Source organism: Babylonia areolata, chromosome 20 (genome assembly GCF_041734735.1).
Source record: "Babylonia areolata isolate BAREFJ2019XMU chromosome 20, ASM4173473v1, whole genome shotgun sequence".
Lineage (NCBI taxonomy): Eukaryota > Metazoa > Mollusca > Gastropoda > Neogastropoda > Buccinidae > Babylonia > Babylonia areolata.
Genome location: NC_134895.1, coordinates 25904517 through 25916705, shown reverse-complemented (window position 1 = coordinate 25916705; position 12189 = coordinate 25904517). Strand labels below are relative to the sequence as shown.

The 12189-nt window shown below is 45.9% G+C and overlaps 1 protein-coding gene across 1 annotated transcript in view; it reads right to left on the bottom strand.

Annotated features, from left to right (window-relative positions):
- Positions 1-403: 403 nt before the first annotated feature.
- LOC143294901 (hippocampus abundant transcript 1 protein-like) overlaps positions 404-12189 on the bottom strand; it is a 41258-nt gene continuing 29472 nt past the window's right edge. The window contains exons 9-13 of the mRNA XM_076606418.1: positions 11567-11679; positions 10765-10862; positions 8873-9042; positions 2546-2693; positions 404-1332 (exon numbers count right to left, since the gene is read on the bottom strand). Of these exons, the coding sequence (XP_076462533.1) occupies positions 1277-1332; positions 2546-2693; positions 8873-9042; positions 10765-10862; positions 11567-11679 (585 nt within the window). The 3' untranslated portion in view covers positions 404-1276. The remainder of the gene's footprint in view (positions 1333-2545; positions 2694-8872; positions 9043-10764; positions 10863-11566; positions 11680-12189) is intronic.

The following is a 12189-nucleotide window of genomic DNA, read 5'->3' as shown; positions in this document are numbered from 1 at the left end:
ATCACTGAACTCCTGCACCAGGTGTCCTGACAAAAATGTAGCACCATGCATGACAGACGTAGTCAGCAGTCAGGTCAGACACGGATGCTGCGCAGTGCCGTGTTACCACCTGACACACTGCCATGGCACAATCCGTTAGGCCATGAACTTCTGATCCAGTGTTCACCCCTTAACTTGAACCACTTGCAGTGTCTGTGAACTGACCTCTGTCAGCTACAGGGCAGCAGTCTGACCACACCTAGAACCATCAGCCATGGTCATCTGACTGACTGTCACCTGCCTGCATCTTTCACAGACATTGAAGGAGATATGAGTCATGTGGAAGGTGGTCAGTTCTCAAAATTTTCCCCTCCCCCCACCCCCCACCACCCCCAATCTGAAGTTGTGCAAAAGAGCTCTTAGACCCTGATTACCTGTAAGTGAAAGTTAGTGAATAGATATCAACATGTGTTCAGGTATGTGGATATATGTCAACACAGGTCCAGGCATGTGGATATATGTCAACAATATATGTCAACATAGGTCCAGGTATGTGGATAATTTACACTGTAAACATCGGTCCAGGCATGTGGACACATTGTAAACACAGGTATAGGAATGTGAATACATTTTAACAAATGTTGCAGGTACGTGAATATATGTTAACAAATGTTACTGGTATGTGCATACATGCCAAAACGCAGGTGCAGATTTGAGGATGAACATGTCGAAGGCGAAAACAAGATATCATTGTTTCCAATATCAACCGACGCTCCTTAACATAGGGGGAGCACATGACTAACATCCACCTTGTACCTCAACACACCATCATCTGACAGCTAAACGCCCAAAGTTTGTTCACCATGTTCAAACAGCTACACAAAACCACCGTGGCTCCGTGATGTAATCGCCAGCCATTCATTTCCCGTCCGTCGATCTCCAAGCTTCATTCCAGCCATGACCTGCATTCCTCCGCTTTATCAGCTGCTGCTGGAGGCGGAACTGAGGAACATTCTCATGACGCAAAACACACCCATCTGCTGGGGGTGAAACTAAGGAACATTCTCATGGCACTGAACACACCCATCTCTCAAAACAATCCATCCAATAAAATTATATTTAAAAAATCTAAATGCCCAAAGGACAGACATCACAGGTTTTGCAGGAGAATACTGACAGCGCTGAAAGGGGTTGGGGGTGTTGGAGGGGGGTTAGTACCGAAGGGTCCACCCCTCTCGCCTTGGTGTTCATGCAGCCAAAGTCTCAGGGTCACGGGGTCATGTGGAGTGAAGCATTGCTATAACTGCACATCTACTTCCGCCATCAGGGGTTCCACTTCATGCTTCTTGGATCCTGCAACAACACGGATTAGGGAAATGAAAAGTCAGTCTGCATCCTGAACAAAATCATCTACAATAAAAACCAAGTAAAAAATTAAAATAGCAAGAAAGCAATGAGTGGTTCGACTAATGGACTTTCAGTCCCTGGGTCTGAACCCCAGTCACAGCATCTGGTGGTTTAAGGGTGGAGAGTTTTCTGATCTCCCAGGTCAACAGTTTTGCAGACCTGCTAGTGGCTGAATACCCTTTTTGCACACACACATGCAGAAGATCAAATACACACATTAAAGATCTTGTATTCCACGTCATTCCATGTCATTCGGTGGGTTATGGAAACATGAACATACCCAGCAAGCACACCCCAAAAAAGGGATTATGGCTAGCTTAACAACAGAGCAAAAATGGTCAAACACATAACTGCCCAATCATACATGCAAGTGAAATGGGTATGGGTACCAGTTCAGAAACCCAGTTTTTATTCAGTTAATTGTTTTTTTCTGTTTGTTTGTTTGTCAGTACTGGTTTTCAAATCTAGTATTTTCACACCAGTACATGCTTCAACTCCTGGACTGATGCAAACAGACATTGATTCACTCATTTCAATGTGCATGTGTCTGTGTTTAAAAAAAAAAAAAAAACACTTCATGGTGACAAACAAGTTTTCCAAACTGCCATACATATTAATCATCTGTGTTTTTTTTTGTGTTTTTTTCTGCAGGTACCAAGTTTTACCTTGCATTTCTAACCATCTCACCTGGTTCTTTCTTGGCCTCCAGAGCTAACCAGGGGCCATGCCTTCCTTGAATCACTAACCATCTCACCTAGTTCTTTCTTGGCATACAGAGCTAACCAGGGGCCATGCCTTCCTTGAATCACTAACCATCTCACCTATTCTTTCTTGGCATACAGAGCTAACCAGGGGCCATGCCTTCCTTGAATCACTAACCATCTCACCTATTCTTTCTTGGCATACAGAGCTAACCAGGAGCCATGCCTTCCTTGAATCACTAACCATCTCACCTAGTTCTTTCTTGGCATACAGAGCTAATGAGGGGCCGTGCTTTACTTTGTACACCTGTAACTATCTCACCTGGTTCTTTCTTGGCCTCCAGAGCTAACGAGGGACCGTGCTTTACCTAGCTCCTCTAACCATCTCGCCTAGTTCTTTCTTAGTTTCCTGAGCTGACGAGAGACTGCTTTACTTTGCACACCTGTAACTATCTCACCTGGTTCTTTCTTGGCCTCCAGAGCGAGGGAGGGGCCGTGCTTTCTGAAGGAGAAGGAGGTGGGACTGGAGGGGATGAAGGCAGCCACCAGCAGGGCCATGATCACCAGCACTGCGCCAAAAGCAAAGGGCGGGCCTGGCACAATGTTCTGAACAACAGAAACACAACAGGCCATTCATTTATTTATTCTCTTTATTTAATCACTTATTTGTCAGTACTGTTATTTATCTATTTGTTGCACCAAAGGCAAAGACAGGCCCAGCGTGATGTTCTGCAAAACACAGAACAGGACATTTATTTATTATTTCTTTTATTTATTCAATCATTTATCTGTTCATTTGTTGCACCAAAGGCAAATGGCGGGCCCGGCACAATGTTCTGCAAAACACAACCAAAACACACCATTTATTTGTTTTTTCTTTTCTTTATTTATCTATCTATTCATTTATTCTTTTATTCATCTATTTGCTGCACCAGATGCAAAAGGTGGACCCAGGACAATGTTCTGAACAAAACACAAGCACAACATCCACACTGTAGCACCACAACCACAGCAACTCCCTACATGCCATTTATCTATTTATTTATCGATTTATCTAATCTGTTTATTAATTCATTTATTTACTCAATCAATCAACTATTCATTCATTCATTTATATCATCATTTATTCATCTATCTTTTTTATATACTTATTCATTTATTCAGTCACTGACTTATATATTTATTCATTCATTCACTCATTCTACTCCAGGTATTAGTGAACTTGTACCATGTTCACTCCCCCTGTAGACCAGGTACAAGTATTGTTGTACACTATCCTAATTTCATTTGTTCTTGCTAGGTATTGCTGGTGTTCTAAACTGAACCAATTACATATTCCGGAGGTATGAAAACGAAGCTTTGTTTAACTGATAAAAAAACAATTCTCCATTGATTTTCACTGTTTTTGTAGATCACCCTTCTTTTTACTGCAGTGGTCTCTTGTAGTGCTGATCCAGGGTAGTTGCATCAGGCATGTAGCTGTGGGGTAGAACAAGTTAATGAATAAACTGATTCAAATTATGTATTTATTTATCAAGTATTTTTCCAAAAACACAACATAAAAATAACAGCTCATTAGACCGGCAATTTTTTTCTGCCACCCAAAGCCATTAACTCAGTCCTCTCAGTGACATATGGTGCTTGAGGAGAAGGCAAGCAAGTGTCACTTGGTTACTGAACACCTTTAAGTTACCACTGTCAGCTTTCCATCAAATGACCCCATGTTTGTACAGTGCTTAGAGCTTGGTCTCCGACCGAGAATCGACTCTATATAAGTATTTACATCACCAAGAGCCGCTATGGGCAGCAGCAAAATGAGAGGTGCATTATCAATGGATGCACTATTGCAATGGGATATCATTTACAGCCTAGTCTTTTGTGAAGGACTATGACTCTCAAACTAGGAGGTAAAATTGCACTGGCTCTTAGGGGGCTAGTTGGCCTTTGGGAACCACCCCCAATGCCAACTGTCCTAAAACCCTCTTGGCCAAGAGACTGGGGATGTGACTTGGGCAAGACACTCTCCACTATAATCAAATTCTGGCCCAGACGGCCTAGACAGCAGTTGCCTCCTCTGCTGTTCTGATAAGATAAGATAAGATAAGATAAGAATAACTTTATTATCTCCACCTGGAGAAATTTGGTCAGGTGCATTATCACAACATAGACAAGTAAACAACATGGGGACCATAACTGTAAAAGCCAACAACAGCCCCAACAAATATTACGAAGATACAAATGTAAAAAATATCACATACATCGTTTCATACATACATCCACACACTGCAGGTAATAACTAGTATTCTTAATGTAAAAACAGAAAGAATTAAGAAACATTATTTGAATATAATTATAAACATAGCCTACTATACTGCACATTGATTATAATAGACAGATAAGATAAGAATAAAGATGAATTGCGGAAAACCACAACCAGATAATCAGCACACACCCGCACCCCACCCCCCACCCCCACCCCACCCCACACACGCAGATAACTTGATCAACCAAGAGTAATAAACATATGTTCTCAAATAAAAGCATTTCACATATTCGCTTTTAAAAACATTGCAAATGATGGTCATAGTCCAACACAACTGACTATGATATGTGTGTGGTTCGTCCATCGGGATCGACGACGACCATCTAGTCATCCTGGGGGTGGGTGGGTTGGGCTCTGTGGGTGTGCAGATGACTGGTCAGGCCAATCCATGCCCGGAAGGTTCTGACGCAGTGTGGACAGGGGATGGTGGCGGCTGTCGGGGACCTGCTGGCACTGCTTTTCCTGGCCTGTCTGCGTTGCTCTGCTGTAGCGATTCTGTTGGCCTCACAAGATTTGGCGCCTTTGTGGACAGCTGAACGCCACTTTGATCTATCCATTGCATTCAGCTCTCATGTGTCGTGGCTGATGTTGAAGGCCTTCAGAGAAGCTTTCAGAGTGTCTTTGAAGCACTTCTTCTGGCCTCCATGGGAGCGCTAGCCATGTTGGAGTTTGCCGTACAGCAGTTTCTTGGGGAGCCGGTGGTCTGGCATGCAAACTACATGGCCTGCACAGCGCAGCTGGGCCTGCATCAAGATGGCGTAGATGCTGGGCAAGTTTGCACGAGTGAGCACCTCTGTGTCAGGGATCTTCTCTTGCCACTTTATGCCGAGAAGTTTTCTGAGGCTGGTGGTGTGGAAGTGGTTCAGCTTTTTTGGCGGGGCGTTCGTAGACCGTCCATGATTCACATCCATAGAGCAGTGTGATGAGAACTATGGCCTTGTATACTTTGAGCTTCGTCTCCAGGGTGATGCCTCTCCTGTTCCAAACGTTCTTATTGAGTCTGCCGAAGGCAGTGCTGGCTTTGGTGAGTCTGGCATTCACCTCGTCGTCGATGACAAATGTGCAAGAGAGTGTACTGCCCAGGTATGTGAACTTGTCCACCGCGCTCAGTCGTTGCCCGCTGATGAAGATGTTTGGTTCAATGTAAGGCTTTCCTGGAGCTGGCTGGTGCATCACCTCAGTCTTCTTTGTGCTGATTGTGAGGCCAAAGTTGTCACAGGCAGCAGAGAACTTGTCGACACTGTGTTGCATGTCAACTTCGGAGGCAGCGTTGAGAGTGCAGTCATCAGCAAACAGGAAGTCGTTGACGGTGTCTGTCCTCACCTTGGTTTTTGCTTGAAGCCTCCTGAGGTTGAAGAGTGAGCCATCTTTGCGGTACCTGATGCCAATGCCTACGTCAGCGTCTCTGAAGGCATCTGTCAGCATGGCTAAAAACATGAGACTGAACAGGGTGGGGGCAAGAACACACCCTTGCTTGACTCTGTTGGAGACAGGGAATGGTTCTGAAGTCTATCTGTTGTCTTAGACTCAGGCCAGCATCCCATTATGTAGTTGCCGTATGATGGTGATGAACTTTCTGGAACATCCGTACTTCGCCATGATTCTCCAAAGGCCATCTCTGCTAACAGTATCAAAGGCCTTGTTCAGATCGACATAGGTGGAGTAAAGGTCGGCGTTCTGTTCCTGACACTTTTCCTGGAGCTGCCTAGCAGCAAACACCATGTCAATAGTCCTGCGTTCTTTCCGGGAGCCACACTGGCTCTCTGGTAGGAGACCTTGCTCAAGGTGCGCTATGAGACGGTTGAGTAGCACTCTGGCCAGAGTCTTGCCTGCGACAGACAGCAGGGATATTCCATGATGGTTGTCACAGGCCTGACGATTTCCTTTGCACTTGTACAGGTGGATGATGGAGGCGTCTTTGAAGTCCTGTGGAACTGCCTCATGCTGCCAGATGAGCTGGAACAGCTGATGAAGCTTCTCAGTCAGCGCCATAGTACCTTCTTTGTAGACCTCAGCTGGAATGGAGTCTGAGCCAGAGGCTTTGCCATTGGATAGCAGACGGATAGCTTTCTGGGTCTCCTCCAAAGTTGGAATGGCATCCAACAACTCACTGCCTGGCACCTGGGGGAGTCGGTCGATGGCTTCATCATTGATGGTGGAAGGGCAGTTCAGCACGCTGTCAAAGTGTTCAGCCCATCTCTCAAGGATCCCGTCCTTGTTAGTGATCAGGGTAGAACCATCAGCACTGAGGAGTGGAGCAGATCCAGAGGTGGTGGGACCGTAGACTTCTTTCAAGCCGTTATAGAAGTTTTTCATGTTGTTCCTGTCTGCAAAGCCCTGGACCTCATCAGCTTTGTTGCTCAACCAGGAATCCTGCATCTGCCGCAGCTTCAGCTGGATGGTGCTGCGTGCACTCTTCAGTATGTCTTTCTTTGACTGTGACTTGGGATCTTCAATGTGGGCTCTGTAGGCTTGGCGTTTGTCTTCCAGCAGCTGCTTGATCTCAGTGCAGTTCTCATCAAACCAGTCTTTGTGCTTCCTGGCAGAAGGCCCCAGGCACTCCATGGCAGTGTTGTACACCGTCTCATGCAGTGTGCCCCATGCTGCTTCCACATTCTGGTTGTCCAGCACGGTGGACTCAAGGCGTTCCTCCAGGGTGTCAGCAAAGCTCTGCTTGATGTTGTCTAGCTCCAGCTTGTTGACATTCAGGCGTTTGGGTGCTTTCATGCCCTGAGGCCGTCTCTTGGGCTGGATGCGGAGGTTGAGTTTGGAGACGATAAGGCAGTGGTCTGTCCAGCACTCAGCGCCGCACATGACCCTTGTGACTCGTACATCCTGCCTGTCCCTCTTCCTGACGATGACAAAGTCAATGAGATGCCAATGCCCAGAGCGAGGATGCATCCATGACGTCCTGTTACGGGTAGGGAGGCAGAAGACGGTGTTTGTGATAAAAAGGTCGTGCTCGGCACATGTCTTGAGAAGTAGTTGACCATTGCTGTTACAGTTGCCAACCCCATGCTTCCCAATCACGCCTTCCCAGGAGGTGCTGTCACAGCCAACTCTCGCGTTAAAGTCACCAAGAATGATGAGCTTGTCTGCGTTGGGAACAGTGGTGATGACAGCGTTCAGGTTCTCGTAGAACTTGTCCTTGATCTCATCCGGGATGGTCATGGTGGGCGCGTAGGCACTGAAAATGGTGGTAAACTTCTTCCTGTTGTATAAAGGGAGTTTCATCGTCATCAGGCGATCGTTCACTCCTTTCGGGGGGCTAGCCAGCTTGCCAACAAGGGTTGTCTTCACTGGAAAGCCAACTCCAGCCTCACGTCTCTCTTCAGGTCCGCAACCACTCCAAAAGAAGGTGTAGCCTGCGCCTCGCTCACAGAGTTCGCCTTCTTCTGCCAGTCTGGTCTCACTTAAGGCAGCGATGTCGTTGTTGTACTTGGCTAGTTCACTCGCAATGAGTGCTGTGCGTCTCTGTGATCTGTCTGAGTCGCCTCTGTCCAGAAGCGTACGCACGTTCCATGTGGCAGTGGTCAATGGGGTGCTCCTTGCTTTCTTCTTTCTTTCCTTTGTGTGTCGACCACTTGAGTAGGGTCCCCGTCAGCCACGGTATGCTGACTAGGTGGTGTGGAGCAGGCAATGTTTAGGGCACCTTTTCTAGCCCCTTCCTCATGCCATGGAGGTGAGCAGTGCTGTCCTGAAGAGGGCTGCTCAGTCACTCAGGGGGCTGCCAATCTCCACCGCTGCTCCAGTCGGTGAAAAACGACCCTATGGCCTGAGCCGCCTGTGTGCAGGTCCGCAGCTATGACTGCCAGTGTACCCACACCTGTCGCTTCGTCGCTCGCCTGTCGCCACAGGGCTTGGGGAAAATGATGGTATGGGATGAAGGATGACTGATGACTTGCACGGTGAGGAGGAGTTGCGCACCATCGACCTCACTCTCTTGTCCAAGACCATCTGTATCCAGTGGCAAGACGAGGTCAAGACGACTGGAGATGGAAACGGATGCAGTGGATGACCAGGATGTCCTATGTGCCTCATCCTGCCCTCAGCACTCCACAGTGCTCTGCTGCAACCGCCTTCCTCTCCGTTGAACCATGAAGGTTTCTTCCGCCTAGTCCGCCGGGTAGACAAGCCCTAACTCACCGAGGGTTTGAGACCCGTCGGCTACCCTCACCCAGTTTAGCCAGCCTGTCAAAGCCGTTGCCCGGAGGTTGGGCGCTGCTGCATGCTAGCAGCTTCTAGGACCCATAGGTGAGAGCTGGGTGCCGGTGGGGACCAATAGAGGGCGAACCACTCCCGGAAGAGCATGACAAACCCCCCCTCTAGAGGTACTACCCCTCCCGTGCACCCCTAACCCCCGACTATGATATATACATATGGGCAGCAGCGGCACTGTTCTGATGGTCATAGTCCAACACAACTGACTATGATATATACATATGGGCAGCAGCAGCCTGACCTGGAAGGACACCTGGAGGAAGGGCAGGGTGGTGTTGTCCTCTTTGGGGGGCTCTGGCTTGGGGTCGGCATCAATGTTGACGTGGAACAGGTAGAAGATGCAGCCAAACAGGGCCGGCCCCAATCCATTGCACAGACCCCGGATGCCCGTGATGATCCCTTGGACAACGCCTGCAAGACAGCAGAGTACAGTACAGTACAGTACAGTACAGTACAGTACAATAAACACATTACACTACAGTACAATAAATACAGTACAGTACAATAAATACAGTACAATACAATACAGTACAGTAAAATACAGTACAGTACAATACACCATTATTCAACCACCTGGAAATTAAACTGTGAATCCACAGGCTCATCACTCATCCCACACAATATCTCATCCAACAGCTGAGTCCAATACACACAGAGCATGATGTTCTGACGGATAAAAGAGCAACACATATATAAAACTAAATACATACAAGCAAGAGATACAACACAGTGGCTACATTCACCAAACACACACACCCGTATACACTCACCTAAAAAGGAAAAAAACAACACAGAGTCGTCAGGTTCGGAAGAAAAAAAACCCTCCAAAGAATAAAAATTTTATGTCTTTTCTTTACATGCATAGTGCTGTATGGTTGAAAAAAATCACCATACAATATCCATCAGGATTAAAAAGGAAAAACAAAGTCATTAAAAAATATCATATTCAATCATTGCAAAGAAACGGGCATAGACAGCAGCAGTCCGAGTCTATCATCTGCTCAAATCCAAACAGGCTATCAAGGATTTCAATCAGAGCAGTTAACAAAATATAAAATGCCAATCTAACATATAAGAGGTTCATGTCAAAAGGTTATTAAAAAGACCCCCCCAAAAAAAAACACTTGTTAGGGAAGTTCTTAGTGCATCTGCTGTGTTGTTTTTATGTACATTCATAGGTTTTATTAATCTGTTTGTTGATCTGAAAATACAGTTTTGGTGAGTATTTTTTTGAGTGCAGAAGTTAGCATATGTGATGTGTGTGCATGTGTAACATGTTGCTATTTTATCAAAATACAGGATACAAAACAGTATAAAACAAGCCACACAGGAATGTCTTGATCAGACAGAGGGAGAAGTGAGGGATACACAGGAATGTCATGTTCAGACACACACACACACACACAGAAGTGAGGGATACACAGGAATGTCATGTTCAGACACACACACACACACACACAGAAGTGAGGGATACACAGGAATGTCATGTTCAGACACACACACACACACACACACACACAGAAGTGAGGGATACACAGGAATGTCATGTTCAGACACACACACACACACACACAGAAGTGAGGGATACACAGGAATGTCATGTTCAGACACACACACACACACACACACAGAAGTGAGGGATACACAGGAATGTCATGTTCAGACACACACACACACACACACACACACACACACACACAGAAGTGAGGGATACACAGGAATGTCATGTTCAGACACACACACACACACACACACACACACACACACACAGAAGTGAGGGATACACAGGAATGTCTTGTTCAGACACACACACACACACACACACACACACACAGAAGTGAGGGATACACAGGAATGTCATGTTCAGACACACACACACACACACACAGAAGTGAGGGATACACAGGAATGTCATGTTCAGACACACACACACACACACACACAGAAGTGAGGGATACACAGGAATGTCTTGTTCAGACACACACACACACACACACACACACACAGAGAAGTGAGGGATACACAGGAATGTCATGTTCAGACACACACACACACACACAGACGTTGAGGGATACACAGGAATGTCTTGTTAAGACAGAGAGAGAGAGAGAGAGAGAGAGAAGCGAGGGGTACCTTGCTGGTCGGCACTGGCGTGGGTGGAGACAAAGGCACTGATACTGGGGTAGGAGATGCTGGACATGGCTGCCATGCACCCTGCCACCCACAGTATCCTGAGGGACAGAGAATACAACACATGTGCACGGACATACAGATACATGCAGATAAACAAAACACAGGATTATATGTACATGAACATACGCACACCCATATGTACACACTGCAAATCACACAACCCTGAATGCTGCAATGTAACAAAAAAGTCTAGGCAGAAGGTAATTAAAACTATAACAAGACCCAAAGGACATTTCTTTGATTCCTTTGAATCACATAGTGCTCAAAAGTTTTCTCCTTTCAAACTTACCCAACCAGACATCTGCTAGTTCCAAACACACACTAGATAACCGAACACATTGCAAGAGGGGAAAGAAATCTCCTGAACAGACAAATCAGCCTGAGTGAATGTCCCTGAAGTGGTCTGACCAGCTCACCAATCAGTTTTCAAATCCTTTTGGCTGTACGAACCAACTGTCAATAGGACAGACTTAGGTTTCAGCATTGCTGTTTGATTACAAGAAGCATCAGTATGATTGCAGCATGATATTTTGTCTATTCTCTTACCGTGTTTATTGCACATGTATAACCGTGATCACTCACTGAAAGTGAGGTTTACATCAGCATTTCAGCGTTACATGTCTTTTATGCATTCATACTGAATTACCATGATTCTCAAGCAATTGTTCATAATAACATACACCACAAAAGAATTTCTCTACTTGGTGATAATGGAATGTTCTGTTTTCCTGATTACGTTTACCATGTTTGTGTGGCGAATCCATAGCACGACAGCTGGACAATTTCAAACATCAGTCCGATCATGATGGTGTGCTTGTTGCCCAGGTACTTCATCAGCACTGACAGGATCAATGTCTGGAACCACAGCATCACTCATTGTACATGGAATGGACACAGATCCACAAACATCAACTGCTCACATTCAAACAGTGACACTTCTCTTTTGTGTTACTGCAGTTCTGTTCTCTCTAAGTAGGATTTTTTCCTAGACCTTCAATAGTCTTCAGTAATACACAGTACATGCTAAAAGTTTTCACTTACTGGTACCAGTCTCTTACCTCAAACTTTTATTTTCTTGTGCCCCAGTATTTGGGATATTTTGTTTTTTATATTTTGATGATGATGGGGGTGATGAATATGTGCCTATGGGGGTCCATTTAGGTTTGGGACAATGTGACAAGACTATACTCTCATAACATATCTTGACGTCAACCATGGTCAAGAAATTTGAGCAACGATACCAAATGACGCATCCGTGAAAAGAATGACCCCTGCATTCCTCCCACTGGGGCCTACAGCACACTCAGCACTGGGCTGAGGCCAGCCAAGGGCCCATGATCCCCTCTTCTGATGGGGCTCAAACTC